The 17,726-nt window shown below is 32.1% G+C and overlaps 4 protein-coding genes across 4 annotated transcripts; 3 read left to right on the top strand and 1 right to left on the bottom strand.

Moving 5' to 3' along the window:
* The first annotated feature begins 886 nt into the window (after positions 1–886).
* On the top strand, positions 887–2,646 carry LOC128390707 (dolichyl-diphosphooligosaccharide--protein glycosyltransferase 48 kDa subunit-like). The gene is made up of 3 exons (XM_053350465.1): positions 887–1,073; positions 1,170–1,469; positions 1,908–2,646. The coding sequence occupies exons 2-3, from the start codon at positions 1,377–1,379 to the stop codon at positions 2,583–2,585; spliced, it is 771 nt and encodes a 256-aa protein (XP_053206440.1). The 5' UTR covers positions 887–1,073; positions 1,170–1,376; the 3' UTR covers positions 2,586–2,646.
* A 575-nt stretch (positions 2,647–3,221) lies between these two features.
* Positions 3,222–9,517, top strand: LOC128390676 (AF4/FMR2 family member 4-like). Its single transcript, XM_053350436.1, has 2 exons — positions 3,222–5,131; positions 5,573–9,517. Exons 1-2 carry the CDS (start codon positions 3,376–3,378, stop codon positions 6,385–6,387), a joined length of 2,571 nt encoding a protein of 856 aa, XP_053206411.1. The 5' UTR covers positions 3,222–3,375; the 3' UTR covers positions 6,388–9,517.
* A 28-nt stretch (positions 9,518–9,545) lies between these two features.
* On the bottom strand, positions 9,546–10,765 carry LOC128390718 (uncharacterized). The gene is made up of 2 exons (XM_053350475.1): positions 10,409–10,765; positions 9,546–10,116 (listed from the first exon to the last, which is right to left on the bottom strand). Exons 1-2 carry the CDS (start codon positions 10,579–10,581, stop codon positions 9,546–9,548), a joined length of 744 nt encoding a protein of 247 aa, XP_053206450.1. The 5' UTR covers positions 10,582–10,765.
* Positions 10,766–12,458: 1,693 nt separating this feature from the next.
* On the top strand, positions 12,459–17,648 carry LOC128390666 (unconventional myosin-Id-like). Its single transcript, XM_053350423.1, has 4 exons — positions 12,459–12,716; positions 13,575–15,627; positions 15,758–16,506; positions 17,104–17,648. The coding sequence occupies exons 1-4, from the start codon at positions 12,640–12,642 to the stop codon at positions 17,270–17,272; spliced, it is 3,048 nt and encodes a 1,015-aa protein (XP_053206398.1). The 5' UTR covers positions 12,459–12,639; the 3' UTR covers positions 17,273–17,648.
* Positions 17,649–17,726: the final 78 nt, after the last annotated feature.

Raw genomic sequence — 17,726 nt, forward strand, 5'->3', positions numbered from 1 at the left:
GAGATAATTATTTTACCAGTAGAGAAAGGAGTACCTCAGGGTTCTTCATGTGGACCAATATTATTCAATATTGGACTTAATGATACGTTAATCAAAATGAATAATAAGGATGAAATGGAAGTTATTGCCTACGCTGATGACATTATTATATTTTATAATTACAAAGCACCACTTAAGTTTGTTCAAGAGCAACTTAAAGAAATCAAACTTGATCTTAATCAGAAGAAGACTTACCTGGTAGAGAAAGATGAAGAAAAAGTTCTGGGGATATATATAAATGATGTAACAAGTTGAAAATAATTAAAAAACTTTGTCAGAAAAAAAAGACCAAAAATTAATCGAAATTGTTAAATCGGTAAAAATAAATGAAAGAAAGATAATTGTTAGTGCTTATACATCGTATATAATGTTACCTTTGGGAGTAAGGCCATGGTTCAAAAGAATTGACTGGATGAGTAAAATTGAACAATTAATAATAACGGGGGAAAAAATTAACTCATATACGACAGTTAATTCAATGAATTACTGGTTCGATAAATTAATAGATAACACTAATCCCTTTGAACCATATCTATCTCAATTGTTATTCAATTTGGTTAAGAATGAATGTCATCCAACTGAGTATCCAATTCTGGAATTGATTAATTACAAACCTAGAGAGAAAATAAGCAACAAACCAAAGGTTGAATTAGTAATCGTAGAAACAATTGTTGGAAATATATGTGTAACCTTTGATGATCAACATTTACATTATAAAATAATAACAAACAAAATCGATGAGAAAATAATTACCGTTATCAAACACTTACAAGAAAGAATATTTTTCATATTTACCGCCAATCGAATCAGCTGATTGATGATTCACTTTCTCTTCATTTGTTTTCGTTTTTTTTTGTCTTGATGAATTAAAGCTTTTTTTTAATTCTCTCAATTGTTAGTTATATTTTTTAAAATGAAAATTAAAACCAAGGAATCTTCAGCTAGTCTAAAGGAGAAAAGGGAAGATATTCCTCAATGGAAACCTGAACAAGAGGTTCAACTTTTTTATGCTTTAAATGGACGGCGACCTGTGGGTAAGTATTGATTTGATTTTTTCTTTTCTCTTTTTCTTTGTTAATTGAATCGATTTTTTTTTCTAATGCTTGTTTTATTTTGTCTTCTATATTCAGGCATTAATAGACATTTCCAAATGATCTTTATCCTTGAAGAGTATAATCGATGACGAGGGTACAAGTGTAATTGACCATCTAAATTATGATGTTAAAGATGAAGGTTTACACACCCTTATTGTCACCGATTCTGACAATCTTTTAGATGCTCCTTTAATTGTTGGAGATAAAAAGAAGCTTAATCCTATTCTATTCCGTGGTACTGGAATGATCTCTGATCAGAATAATCCTCTTGTTCTCGATGTTCTCAAAGCTTCTCCTACCGCTTACTCTTACAATCCAAGTAAAAAAATTACTGAGGTAAGATTTACATCAGAAATTCACTCATTATATTTAAAACATTTTAATTCCTATAAAATGTTCCAACAATCAAGTCCATCAGATTTTTTCTAATTCATTTACAGATATCGACACAAACATAAATAGTTTTTAAAACTCTCTATTTGTCCAATGACTTGTTATCACTATTTAACTGACCATTCGTTTTGATAATTGACTTTATATTTACTTTCTCAGATTAATTATTAATGTTGTCAATTAGTATTATTGATTATTTTAATCCCTTTTTTTTTTAATCTGATTATCTGTAACTATACTATTAGCAAACACAAATTGAGAAAATCGAGCTTAAAGAAGCTTCGACAAATAGCTTTATAAGCTATATCAATATCGTAACAAGATGGAGATATTAATTATTAATTATTTTTTCTCTTCTCTTTTTTTTCTCCCCCCTCTCAGTATCCACACGCCATTGGAAGTAATACTTTGCTCATTTCCGCTTTACAAGCTCGTAATAATGCTCGAGTACTTTTTACCGGATCTCTTGACCTGTTTTCCGATAAACTTTTCCGAAGTTCAGTTCAAAAGTCCGGATCTAAACAGGTACACGAGAAATCGGGTAATGAGGCTCTTTGTATCGCTCTTTCCCGTTGGGTATTCAAAGAGGAAGGTGTTCTACGAGTTGGTAAAGTGGAACATCATAAACTTGGTGAATCAAGTCCACCAGAATCATATACCATCATGGAAGATGTTGTCTATTCAATTGTTGTCGAAAAATTAGAAAATGGTAAATGGATTCCCTATAATGCTGATGATATACAATTAGAATTTGTTAGAATTGATCCATTTGTCCGAACTGCACTAAAGAAACAAGGAGATAAATACGTTGCCCAATTTCGTATTCCTGATGTTTATGGTGTTTACAAATTTGTCGTTGATTACCAAAGAATTGGTTTAACTCATCTAGATTCTAGTACTCAAGTTTCCGTTCGACCCCTCGAACACACCCAATATGAGAGATTCATCCGTTCAGCTTATCCCTATTATTTTAGTGCTTTTTCAATGATGTTTGGCTCATACATATTCAGTTTTGTTTTCCTTTACCACCGAGACTCAACAAAACAAAAAGACGATTAATGAACCAAAAAAACACCTTAAATCATGATAATAATTTTTCAGCACAAAGAAAACCTTACAATTATACTTGTGAATCTTTTCTATACCCAAACAAATTGCAAGACCAATTAATCTCTTGCACTTTCCATCTTAATTAATAACAAAAACAAACACGAAAAATTGGTTAATTTATATAATAAAAGAAAGAGAAAAAAAAACCAAAACCAACAATATAAAAACTGTTTACGTGGAGACTAATTAGCAAACCGATTCAACGATAAAACTAAACTATCATTAGTTAATCATTTTTGTAATTCGCAAAATTTGATTTAAATTGGAAACAAATAGAAAACAAAAATTTTCCAATCAACGCAAAACAAAAAACCCGAAAAATTGATCAACACCTAAGAGACAATTAACAATAATCCATAGATTAACCTGCGATGTTGAATCTTAAACGCTTTTCTGGTTAATTATCCCTTTTAATTAACGAAATCGATTCAAATTGTGTTACCTTGTTTGTAGTAAATTTAGATGGCGCTTAAACTGTCAAATCTTTTGAGAGAGAGAAAGAGAAAGAGAGAGAAGGGGAAAGAGAGGAAAAGAGAGGAAGCCAAGGATAGAAAGAGAATAGAAAGAGAAAATTGAAAACATTGAGTGAGTTTAATTTTTAGCTTCTAAATTTTTTCTTTTGCTAATTAGGTCTTTTGATTGTTGTGATAATTGTGTATTTTCTTGTAGATTATTTTTGTGTTAATTAATTTAATTTGTTATCTAATGTGAATTAACTCTTAATGTTTTACATAGAAAAATGTCTTCTTTAGCCTCCTCCTCATCATCGTGTTCACAACAACAGAGGAGCCTTCAAAGGGAAAGAGAAAGGTATCAACGTGAAAGACAACAAGTGACCATTAGTAGTGGAGTTGGTGGTTGTAGTGGTGTTGGTGTACCTGGTGAACCTTTTCATACTGGACCTACTGGACAATCGGCTGGTTCATTGTTTGGTGAACCAATAAAGAAACACCAAGACGATGAGACATCTAAACGTATTAAATCAACTTTAGGTGATTTTGATCATGTTCAAATGTATTTAAGGTATGATCATAAACCGTTGATTGGTATTTCTACACGGGAGATAACCCGTATAAATGGGAACAAAGCGAAAATCGAGCAAATTTTTAGTGAAATGAAACAAACATTTCAACCTCTTGGTGCTTTAGAAGATGGTGAAAGTGAGGCAAGTCATGGGACTCGTGAAGAAGAGGAAGATGATGACCAAGACCAAGAAGAAGAGGATGAAGATGGTGATGAAGATAAAGAAGATGACGAGGAAGAAGCAAATGAATCAGATTCATCGAGTTCATCGGGTTCTTCCAGTTCTTCCAGCTCTGCTTCCAATAGTACATCGTCTTCCACCACTGATGACGATGATGATGAAGAAGAAGATAAAGATAATAATAATAATATTAATCTTAATAATAATAAACCCAATGAGGTTAAAACAAATGATTCCAGTGGTTCCGAAACAAATAGAGTTAATAATAAGAAACGAAAAGATTCCTCTGGTAGCTCAAGTTCCTCTTCATCATCTTCATCTTCATCCAGTTCATCGAAAAATTTACCTCGGTCATCACCTCCCCAAAGTGAAGTATCAACCTGGAATTTGACCAATTTTATGGACAAAAAGACCACAGCGAGTACCACAAGTGTCTCATCCTCCAATTATGTACATAAAGAATCTGTAAAAGTTACAAATGATAGCATAAACGATGTTATTGACAAAGTGGCTCGCGGTGAGCTTGGCGAAGACTCAATGGACCTTGGTAACAATAATAGGAATCATTATAAGCAACAGCAACATCATCCACCTCCACCTACAGATGAACCACCACCGACAAAAAGAAGGAAAAAATCAAGTCAACTACCCCAACCTCACTCTCAGCAACAGCACCATCCACCACCACCACCACCACCTCCTCCACCACCTCCTCCTCCTCCTCCGCCGCCACCACCACCAACATCACAACCACAACCACCTCAACAACAACAACAACCAACACATCAACAGTCTCATCATCATTCTCATCAACAACTTCAACATAAACAACAAATTCAACAACATTACCAGGAAACAACCACCAGGCAACAATTTAGTCAAGAATCCATTTACCAGCGAGAGAAAACAAAGATTACTGAAAGAGCCAAAAAAGAGCTGAATCGTAGTAATAACCTGACGAATAGTGACAAACAAGAAAAGTTAACTGCACCTAAGGCGCCGGAGAAGCTTTTAGTCTCTATTTCATTGGTTCTATTGAAAAGGATACCAGGACAGAATAAAGAATCAACTAGTAATAACATCAATATCAACATAAATAGTAATAATAATAATGTAAAAGATAATAATAGTAGTAGTAACAGTTCAAATAGTAGCATCAATAGTGGTAATAACTTCACTAATCATGTCAAACACGAGCCAAATAATCAACCCATGAAAAGTGATATTACCTCACCAGCCCATAGGTCATCTTTACCTCCACCTTCTAGGAATAGAAGTTCACCTTCACCAGGTAAATTTCACTTTTCCCCGTCATCCCGACAACAATCAACCTCCCCACCACCTCTTTCTTCATCAACACCAACAAATTGATAGTAAATCCTTCTTGACCCACATAACTCTTTTTTCTTATTCTTCATTTTAGTTGAACAACATTTAAACATTTCTACTCTTCTTTTTTTGTCTGTCTTCTCATTCTCTCTCTCTCTAATTCTCTCTTTCTCTCCTCTTTTTACTGTCTTTTTCTTTCTTATTACAAATTCTCGCTTTTTCTCTTTCTTTCTCTCTCTCTCTCTTTTATCGATTCTGAATTCCTTTTTCTTCTTCTTCTTCTCCTCCTCTCTCTCCCAACCAATCTCACCTTCTATCTTTTATATTTGTATCTTACTTTCTTTTTTCCTCTCTAAATTTTGCTCTTTCTTTCTTAACTTTTTTTTTCTATTTACCTTTTCAGCCCTTCCACCACCACCTCCGTCGTCTAATCATTCAGAAATCAACCTAAACTCATCAACAACCTCATCTTTAACCAACACCTCCATCACATCGACCTCTGGTTCATCATCAATACCATCTTTACCTTTCACACCTCCTTTACCAGCATTATGTAGCCGGACTACACCTGATAATTTGGCCGCTGATGATTACCTGAAAGCAGCTAAAAAATTGAAACACGCTGCTGACCGTGAAACCGATCGGACTGTACAAGCACGGAAGTACCTTGAAGCTGTACTTTATTTCATCTTAACTGGTAACGCCATGGAACAGAGAAGCTGCAATGATTTGGAGAAAGTTTTTATAATGTATAAAGAGACTCTTAGCCTGATTCGTTACATTTCCGGTAAATTTGCCAAATCTCGAACCTCTACCACCGAAGAGATTTCAACAACCGATCACAAGTTAACAGCTCTAAGTTTCCGTTGTCAGTCACTTTTATGCCTAAAATTGAGCCGTCTCAAGGAAAAAGAGATTCGATCCAATTTTAAAATAATTCAGTCCACTATTGAATCAAATAACATTAACACCAAGGATAAAAACTCAGTCACCATACCAAGCCAACTGTTCAATGCAATGAATCGTCAGATCAGCTTATTACAACAATTAAACAATGCTCACGATCTTTGGCAACAAGCTGATACTCTGGTTGACAAGAATCCCTCATGTGCTGCTTTTTTTGCCACCGTTGACGCCGAGTGTGGGTCCTTAAGCCTTAGCTCCTCATTTGATGATCTCGTCCGATATGTTACAACTGGACTCAAGATATTAGAATGAAAAGAACAAAAAAGATATACAATTTAATATATATATTGATTTACACCAGAGCCATATAGTTATATACATGCGAAAGAAGATGATTTATTGATGACACCAAGACCAATTAAACTATAAACCTTTATTTTGGACTAAAACAACAACAACAACAACAACAACAATCAACTATCAACAACATCATCAGCAACGCAAGAAACAAACAAGCAACGTTCATCCTGAAAAGAGATCAATTAAATACTTTTACTTTTGAGTGGACGGGAGGTCAACTCGTGTGATATTTAATCTACCCAATCGTCCATCGGAAAAGCAAATCAATGAGAAAACGAGAAGAAAAAGATGTTATATTGTTGTTTAATTTTTAATTAATCTGTGACACTTCTAATTCACTTTGATTAACAAAGTTATTAAACAAAAACAAAAAGCAGTGCAACCAAAAAAAAAAGACACATCGTCAAAATTAATGCAAATCCGTCTCTGGTTTTTAATTGTCGGAATCATATTTCTTTTTCTGTAACGTGTTCAAATCGTTTTATCAAATTGAATCGAGAAAAAAACAAACAAAATCCTGATGAGAAAACGATGGAATTATTTTTTCGTAATCAACTTCAATCACTATTTATAAATTATTTGGATTATTAATTCTTCTGCCTCATCTCTCTCTCTCTCTCTCTCGCTCTTTCTTTCCCTCTCCCTTCATTTACTCACTTAAATTGTTGTAACTATTAATATCCGTCAAAGTTGAAGTGGAAAAAGCGATTGAATGGAGAAACGAAGATCATCAGGAGAAATTGGAATTGCCCTGAAGCCTTAATTTCTTCAAATGAATGAAGAAGGAGGAAAAGCCTAAATGGAGACGTAAACTGATCTTAAAATGATGACAATTTCTCTTCATCTTGTTTCTCTCTCTCCCTCTCTTCCAAACACACATCACTTCACATTCAAAAAGCAAAAACAACAACAACTAAAGTACAAGCCTGAAAGGGAATATTCAGAAAACTCAACACGATTAATATTCACTTCGAATCGATGTATTGTTTTTAGACATTTAAATTGTAAAGTTAACATTGAACGGAGCGAAAATACCGTTAATGTATATTTCTTACACCTTGGTGGTGATGATTATTTCGGCTCATGGTGGTTGAGGCCAAGGATTTTTTTCCAGGTCGAGGTGGAAGGTCGACCTTTTTGTCTCGATGTCACCATTCTTACTTTTCGTCTTTCTTTTTCGATTGCGAGAAATGCAAAAAAAAGTGATATTACCCGATAGATTTGGTGTCGATGGTCAGTCGATGGTCCATCTTAATCCAGTTGATATTTAATTTTATTGGTTTTTAAACGAAAACAAAAAAGACAACAAAAGTGAGCTGATTGATTTTCGTGGGACATGATTGACAATATTGATTGTTAATATTTCCAGAGGTTGTCGGTTAATTGGATGGTTAATTTTCTGGTGAATTAAGTTGATTCAAATGAGCATCAAGTAACAAACATTTGGCTAATTTTTATCATCATCATCATCAACTTTTCATCAATCCTTTTTTCAACTAGTCTTGACGTTTCTCTTTCTATTTGTCTGTCTTCATCATCATCATCATTATCATCCTTTTGTTTAACCAAATTATCTTCCTCATTTAAATTTGTTACATTTGATTCTGTTGTAAATGATAATTGATAAATTGTCATTATCATAATCAATGTTTTTTTGTTCACGTTCCTTGTGCCAAGTTAATCAACAATGTGGGAGCTTTAAATTAATCTCATCAATGAACAATTAATGAAGATTAATTTAATCTTTATGGTTTTACCTGTGTGTTTATGTGTTGATATTTCATCAGTAATTGATTTCTGCCAATTCACTTACATTTGTTTAACAACAATCAAAGGAAAAGTAATCATAATAATCCTTAGATCATCATCAACATCAACATCATCATTTGGATTGTTGATTCATCAAAATTTCTGATAAACACATTGAATTATCATCACACATACAAATAGATGAACATGAGAAATCCTTGAGAAGACAAGAGATGATGAAGAAGAAGAATCAATGGAAAATGATGACAAGGAAGATAATTGATGTGCCCCTTTCGCTGAGTAAACAGAATTGCAGTTCTCTTTCTCCCCCTCACTTATCATCATCATCATCATCATCTTTCTCATCCTAATATGAAAAGAAAATCATAAACGTAATCAACACAAAAATCATTGAAACACCATGATAATGATAAATTGTTACTCTTGTGATGGTTTAACCACCAGTTCAGTTGATTGTTACTTTACACACTGAGAATCAAACAAATTACATTGAAAATTTAGTTTCCTGTTACAATCAACACTCCGAATCAGAAATTCATAAATTGGCAACAATTAAACAGGAACCATAACCACAGGGGAAACAATTTAAATCCATCTTGTTGAAAATCTTGACACCTTCAAACTCACCTTAACATCAATCACTTATTGTCTTTACACTTTCACCTTAATTTCCTCTCTCTCTCTCTCTCTCTCTCTCTCTCTCTCTCTCTCTCTCTCTCTGCATCTTCCATCTCTTGACCACCTTCTGTCCACTCTTCTTCCATCTCCTTCACTGTCATCCTAAACTGACCGATACTTTGGTGTATCGATCATGATTTTTTTGTTACTTTTAAGTTGAAAAAACAAACAAGTGTTATCTTGATATCTTTTAAAATCAGATCTTTATGATAAAAACGCAAAAAAATATCAATCAATTGACATTGAACATAATTAACACAGAGAATTACAATTTATGTGTAAAAAAAATGCAAATCAATACAAATGGACAAACATAATATAACAACAATCAACAAATCACCTTCAGATTTAGATATTATATATTATATATTATAAATGTGTAAAAAAAATCGATAAGTTGACAAACTTAGATTATTTTTGGTTAATTGTTTGGACAATTAAGCAAATTTATCACTGATCAACTTTACTCTTACGTTTATCCTGGACAATATCTCCACCATGATCCCCACCAATCAATCCTAATCTTAATCCTCTTCCAATCCAATTGTTTTGTTCATTCACATAAATGTTTGTAAATATGATTTATAATTGAAATTAATCATAACCTAATATAAAATTTAAATTTCTACCTTAATCAATAATCTTGTCAACTTATTTTCACTTTAATAACCTGATGATATTGACGATGAAGAGGAAGACGAGGATGAAGATACTTCCCTAGTTTGACCCTTGAAATAATTAGTATTTGCTACAGGTGATGATTTAGTTTGACCATTTCCGTTTCCACCTCGATAACCTGAATAGGGATTATTGGTTCCCTTGGTGGGCTGATTACTGGCCCAATTTATATTCAATGGTTGTCCAGTCTCTTGAGATGACCCGTAATGACCAGTTGAAGTAGGAGGAGGAGGAGGTGGTGGTGGTAAAGGTTGTGATGATGATGATGATGATGATGAGAAACTACCTGGACTTGTGATATAAGTTTTACCTTCTTGATGATGTCCAGTATTTGGGATGTTTGGCTTTAAATTGTGTCCATTTGTTGAACCATCTTCCATGGTCATCATTTCTGGACAATCCATCATGGACATCATCATCCATGGGTCCATTTGTCCACTCGATGGTGTCATCATGTGTCCAGTTAACATTGAACCAAGTCCACCGCCGAGTCCACCTCCAAGTCCACCGCTCATTAACCCAAAGCTACCAAACTTTTTATCGTCCATCATGAAACTTTGAATTAAAACAGAATCAGAAAAATAAACACAATTGAAATGATTGATTAATTTTCCTAATCAATAAATGATTCAGTGATTAGCAAAATTCATTATAATTTGTATCCGGTTAACACAATTAATCAAAATGAATCACAATCAAAACTCAAAATGATGAAAAATTTTTCTCTATCTCGTTTCAATTAATACTATTACTTTTGGTTTTTTCAATTGTGGTAAATTTTTGATTCCTGGTTAACTTAATTGTTACTATTAAACACAGTTAATTGTTACAAATCCAAATCACTTACGGTATTGGTATTGGAAGGATAATTAACTTCTTGGCCTTTGAACTAAACATACTTTTCAATTTACGAAACATTTTTTTCTTCATTCCAACTGATTGATCAACATTATTGATTAACACGAAAATTAACACAATTAGTAAACAATTAATGAAAAAATTACAACGATTTGGTAACATGATGAAGATTAGTTAATTGTAAATATTGAAGTTAATCCAAGTGTCTTGCTTATTGATTGATTGATTGATTGTCACAATATTGATTTTAAAGTTGATCAAATTTAACGATGAAAATTTTTCTTATATTAGTCCAATTGAACACAAATCACAATTAGTAAATTGGGAAAAGTTAAACTGACCAACAACTGACCAAATATTGAAATGATTAATCTGATTGGTTTGATGATCGTATTTAAATACTTTTTTTGTTGCTCACCAAAAACCACAATTAACTTAATTATAGAGTTGATTAAAAGATGAGTGATAAATTATGAATTATAATTGAATATATTATATTGTTAAATATTTATAAATTGTTATCAATATGTAACTGTTATTAGTTACAATTGATAGAAAAGTTTTCACTCTCAAACAACAATTGAAACAATTGATTAAGAAACAATTTATTTTTCTTGATTCCCAACAATCAACAAGTGATCATTTTTCATATTAATTTTATATTATTTAAAAAAAAACTTTAATTGTGGTTTGAAAGTTTAACTATGATTTAAACAACGGAGTTAAAATTAAATTTAGAATTGAAAATCGTATTGATTATTAATTGTGATTGAGAAAAAAAAAGTGAAATTAACTTTTTCTTTACGGAAAAAAGTTTTTCGTGATCAATTGATTGTAATAATCAAAGGTTCGCGTTAATTTTGATGATAGGTTTAGATTAATCATCTTAATCATTTATCTAATAACGATCAAGATTAAGATGATTATCAGAAACAAGGTTGATCGATAAACGATACAATTAAATGGATTAGATTTAGTTAATTGTGATCAATAAATTTGCTTTCATCAATTAATCAAAGTGCATCAATGATTATACATCAACGATAATCATAAATTGTTATCATTTATTAATCATTTAAACAACAACAAAAAACTTAGACCCAAATGAATCAATTTGATTGTTAATCATCATGGTAAGAAGAACCAATTTAAATTCAATAATCAATAATAATTACATAGTAAACAAAGTAAAATCAAACTAATTAGCAAAGTTTATACTTTAATTGTTTCCTAATCATCAATTAATCAACTAATCAAAAGTGTAGTTAAAGTTAATCATGAACAAATCAAGTAACATTATCAACCACAGTCAATTAAGTTTACATTAGTGAATCAGTTAATCGTTTTGATTAAAAACTGGCAGAGAGGATTAAAGGTTAATCAAGGTTACCAAATGACAACAATCAACAATCAACACTTAACAATCAATCAAGTGTAAACATAATTACGATGATTATGATGAACAACAAGAAAAAGAATCAAAAATTGTCAATGAGAAAATTTTTCTTTCTCTTAAAAGGATTTTAATTTCTTCCCAATGGATTATTAATTGATTCGGATTATCGATGGGAAAAGTACCTCAGGTAAATCAAAACTTCTTCTTCATATTATTATATTTAAGGAAGAGAATCATTGAAAAGAAAAGGCCAATGAATTAACAGCGAATAATGGATTTAATTTGATGATAGAAATTAAGAAGAAAAAAAAAATTTCATCAAATTATCAATCGATTCAGAGATGAATGAATTTGAACAAAAAAGATTCACTGATTCAACCAAAGTTTCCTAGTTTGGTTCATGAATTTACGAGATGATGATAGTTGATTGTTTTCCGATTCCATGTTAGGTGTGGTTTACGAGAATTGAATAAACACCTGAGAGAGAGAGAGAGAGAGAGAGAGAGAGAGAGAAACAAAGAGAAAGGTAATAAAAAAGGAGGTTCGATAATTTGATTAAATTTTTATTCTTTTTTATGACCAATCAATCCACCAGATGGCGTTCGAATCGAATTTCGGATTAATCTTCATTCTTGATTCATTGAATTCATTGTTTATCATTTACTTGTTGGTGTAACTTTTGCCTGTTGATAATTTTTTCTTCTGGTTGATTAATATTAATTGTCACTTTCTAATTGTCATCTAATTGTGTCACCTTTTAACCGTTTGTGATATTCTTGTGGTAACAACATTTCCATCACTTTGATAACCATCATCACAAAACTATGGCTCAAACTGTTGATGATCTAGTGCTTCTCAATGAGATTAATTGTCAATCTATTCTTGATAATTTTAAGGCGAGGTAAACATTTTGTTTCATTTTCTTTTTGAAAATTTATTCTATTCTTTTTTGTTTGTTTGTTTCTCTTTTTTCTATTCTTTTCGGTGGATTGATCTTCCTTTTGATTACCTTGTCCCTTTGTAAATTTTGTATCTCTTTCTATGTGCTTATTGTTTTGGATCATCAATAACAATGAGATCAATCAAAAAGAAGATGATTTTGCATCTTTGTTGTTCTTGTTGTGTTTTCGCTTGTGTTGTGGTTATGGTTGTGATTATGGTGGTTTTTTTTTGTTCATACTTTACTATTTACTATTATTTCAATTTTTTCTTCTTCTTCTGTCTTAACCTATTATCTTTAATCATTACAATGTTAAACACTTTCACCTACATTACATGATTGAGTTGTAATTGTTTCCGATAACAAAATATTATAGCTTTTAACTCATCTTGTTAGTATTATTGTTCATCTAGATAAAGTTGATTTGTAAACAACTTTTATCATCATCTCATTATCACCGTCAGTTTCAGTTAGTCATTCATTTTGATTACTTTGTTGTTGTTGTTGTTGTTGTTTAATCTTCAATTAGATTAATCAAACAGTTAACCTCTTTTTCTGTTTGTTTAAAATTCAAAACTGTTATTGTAATAATAATAAAGAGACTTGACCAGGTTAACCATCTAATCAATTCTAATCACATAATCATAATAATCTTCCAATTTCTCCATTTTCTAATTACTTTAATATTCTTTCTAAAAATTTTCTCTTTTTTACCTCCATTTCCTCTAATTTTGTTCCTCTTCTTTTCTCATATTTTTCTCTTTTCACTAACTTTCTCTATCTCTCTCTCTCTCTCTTACTCTTTACGCCTAATTAAAGGTTTAATTGCGGTAAAATTTACACTTACATTGGTGAAGTATGTGTTACCATAAATCCTTATCGAACCATGAACATTTATGGCCCCGGGGTTATCAATGATTATAAGGGCCGAGAAATTTTTGAACGTCCACCTCACCTATTTGCAATCGCTGATTCAGCTTATAAAACAATGAAGCAACAAATCAAAGATACCTGTATAGTTATTTCCGGTGAATCTGGTTCAGGTAAAACGGAAGCATCAAAGATAATAATGAATTATATTGCCGCAATTACCAGGAATCAAGGTGAAGTTCAAAGAGTTAAAAATGTTTTACTCAATTCAAATTGTATTCTTGAAGCTTTTGGTAATGCGAAAACAAATCGTAACGATAATTCAAGTAGATTTGGTAAATACATGGAGATTGTTTTTGACTTTAAAGGAGATCCTGTTGGTGGACATATAAACAAATATCTATTGGAAAAATCTCGAGTAATTAAACAACATGAAGGTGAACGTAATTTTCATTCATTTTATCAACTAATTGCTGGTTCAAATGATCAAACACTTACTCGTCTTGGTTTGAAGAAAGATCCTTTAACTTATCGTTACCTGTCTCAAGGTAAAACACCAATAGTTGTTAATATTGATGATCGGATGGATTTTCGTAAAGTTACCAGTGCAGCGACGATTCTTGGTTTTACCGAAGATGAAACGGAACATATTTGGAAAATTTTGGCCTCCATTTTACACCTTGGTAATATTGAATTCGGTTGGGATGAGGAGAAAGAGGTTTCCTTCATTTTGGACTCATCTAAGCGTCACATTGAATATATGTGTCGACTATTGTCCATCAGTGAAAAAGATTTAACTGAAAGTCTATGTCAACGGGTTATCGCTGCGGGCGGTGATGTGGTCTCAAAGAAACACAATGTCTCTGAGGCCAGTTATGGTCAAGATGCTTTTGCTAAAGCCATTTATGAGCGTCTCTTTTCATGGATTACCGATAAGATTAATGAAGCGATTAAAGTTGATGAACTTACTCGAGATCAATTATCTTATTGTGGTAAACGGACTGTTATTGGTGTTTTGGATATTTATGGTTTTGAAATTTTCGATATCAATTCATTTGAACAATTATGTATCAATTATTGTAATGAAAAATTGCAACAATTGTTCATTGAATTGGTACTTAAACAGGAACAAGAAGAGTACCAAAGAGAGGGAATTGAATGGAAACACATTGATTACTTTAACAATTCAATTATTTGTGACCTGATCGAGGAGCCGCATAAGGGTATAATCGCTATTCTAGATGAGGCCTGTCTTAATGTTGGAAAAGTTACCGATGAAATTTTACTGGAAAATATGGACAAAAAGCTATCCAATCATGCTCATTATGTTAGTCGGCGACTTCGTCCAGCAGAAAAAAGTCTTGAACATAATCGGGACTTTCGAGTGAAACATTATGCCGGTGATGTGACTTATAGTATTAAAGGATTTCTCGATAAAAATAAGGATACACTTTTCCAAGATTTCAAACGCCTGTGTTACAATTCAACCTCACCTTTGATCAAATCAATGTGGCCCGATGGCGCTCAACATGTGATGAAGGTTAACAAACGACCTTTAACAGCGGGGACTCTTTTTAAGAGTTCGATGATTGCACTGGTCAATACTTTAATGTCCAAAGAACCTTTTTACGTTCGTTGTATTAAACCAAATGATAATAAGTCTCCGGTCATTTTTGACGTGGTTAGAGTTCAACATCAAATTGAATATCTCGGTTTGTTGGAAAATATTAGAGTTCGTCGAGCTGGTTTCGCTTCCAGAATGACCTATGATCGTTTCTTACGTCGATATAAAATGGTTTCTTCTGTAACTTGGCCCAACTATCCACCGTCCCTTGGATCTGACCATCATGCTGTCGCCCGTTTAATGATGGACTTTCCCGAATTGGAGACCGATGTTAGATATGGAAAAACAAAAATTTTCATTCGTTCACCGCAAACATTGAACTTTCTCGAAGAAGAGAGAAGTCGACTGATCCCTCGAATTGTTATTCTACTTCAAAAGGTAATAAGAGAATTGAATCAAAACAGAAACTCACTAATTCATTTCTCTCTCTCTCTCTCTCTTCTCTCTTTCTCTCTTCTCTCTCTCTCTCTCTCTCTCTCTCTCTCTCTCTCTCTCTCTCTCTCTCTAGATGGTTCGAGGAACATTAGTTCGACTTAGATATCGACGTATGAAAGCAGCGTTGGTCATTATTCGATTCTATAGACGATGTCGAATACGAGATTATCTCCTTGAACTTCTTAGACTTTACGGTGGAGCCAAAAATCTACCTGATTTCGGTAAATCGATAACCTGGCCAACCCCTCCGTCGACCCTTAAATCAAATCGAGGTATTGGAATATTGAAACCGATCTATGCCAAATGGAGAGCGTACATGGTGCTAAGGAAAATACCTCGAGAAGATTGGACTCAAATGCATTTGAAGGTCATTGCAGTTGAAGTTTTACGTGGCCGTAAAACCGATTGGGGTCACGATAAACGGTGGGAAGGAAATTATTTGTCAATGAAAAGTAATAATGAAAATTATGACCTTTTCCAAAGTTCAACACGAAATTTGGGCAAAGACGCATTTGAGACAATACTTTTCTCAAGTTTCATCAAGAAGGTGAATCGTTTCAATAAAACAGCTGATCGAGCTTTCGTTATAACCAATCAAAGTATCTACAAACTGGACATTAAATCATTCAAACCACTTAAAAGTGGAATCGCCTTATCAGAAATAACCCGAATTAGTGTGTCCCCTGGTCGTGATCAATTAATTATCATTCACATGAAAAATTGTAACGATTTTGTGTTCACCATAATCGATAATGGAGATAATCACAGTGCCCATAATCGTACAGGTGAACTAATTGCCATTTTATTGAGACAATATTTCACGTAAGTAATTAATCTTAACCTTTAATTAAAAAGAAAAGTGTGTCCCTGTAATGTCAATTTCTTAACAAACAAAATTTTCCTCTACATCAAAACTCATCACCAATACTTGGAACTTATTTTTAGTCTCAAGTTAATTATAGATTTTCAAGTTTGGAAGAAAAAAAAAATTTATATTTCCAAAGAATCAATTCCCTACCTACTAACATGATGAGAACGCCTACGAAAAAAACTAGTTGATTAGTTGATTAGTTGATTTATATTACGAACAAAAAATTAGAGTCTTAAATTCATTAGTCATTTCATGAGAATGAATTTTCTGTATCTTCACAATTTAAATTTCCTTTGCCAGCCCACTAAATTGTTGATAATAATCAATGATTGTTATTATGATTAAATCACAATTTACTTAATTTTCTCATTCAAGGGCAATTAAAAACATTTATATATTTGAAATCATCTCTCTGATTAATCAACTTGTTAATGTTATCATTATTTTTTTACCTCTTCTATTGATTTATATCAATCAATTTAGGATTAATTGTATCTTAATTTTTTTTCTTTCTCTCTTTTCTTAATTACCTGTTTAATTACCAATAGATTACATCGACGTAATTTAAGTGTTTCAGTTGGAGCAACAATTCAATGTCAACTTGGTAATAAACCTAAATGTATTACAATTGATTCTAATTGTAATCAATCAACACCAGTTTTCAAGAAAACTGCTAAAGACAAGATCTCCTTCTCATGGCCTGCCAACGTTAATTAAATTAACAATTAAAGGTTATAATTGAGAGAAACGATAAATACAATTCAACACCGAATGTAAATAATTTCCTTAGAAATGTATTAATCAATTACGATGATTATTTTAGTCAAAATTTAATTGCTGGACGCAATTGAAAGGAAATCCCAAAACAACAACGATCAACAATCAACGATTTTGTTATACTTACTTTTCCTAATCTCTCCTCTCCTAATCAACAATTAACATTTTTTTTTAATAGTCTAATACAAATTAAATTAATATTGTATTCTCACTGTTATCTCACTCACCATGAACACAATCAATTGGAAACAATTGAATTGTTAATGTATTTTAACAATTGAACAACAAATTTAATTCTAATTTTGAAAACTCACAATTAATATAATATATTTTTTATTATTGTTATTATGTTATTAATTAAGTAACATAATAATAATTGTAATGAAACAATGGT

The sequence above is a fragment of the Panonychus citri genome, unplaced genomic scaffold (assembly GCF_014898815.1).
Source record: "Panonychus citri isolate SS breed McGregor unplaced genomic scaffold, ASM1489881v1 Contig00011, whole genome shotgun sequence".
Taxonomy (NCBI): domain Eukaryota; kingdom Metazoa; phylum Arthropoda; class Arachnida; order Trombidiformes; family Tetranychidae; genus Panonychus; species Panonychus citri.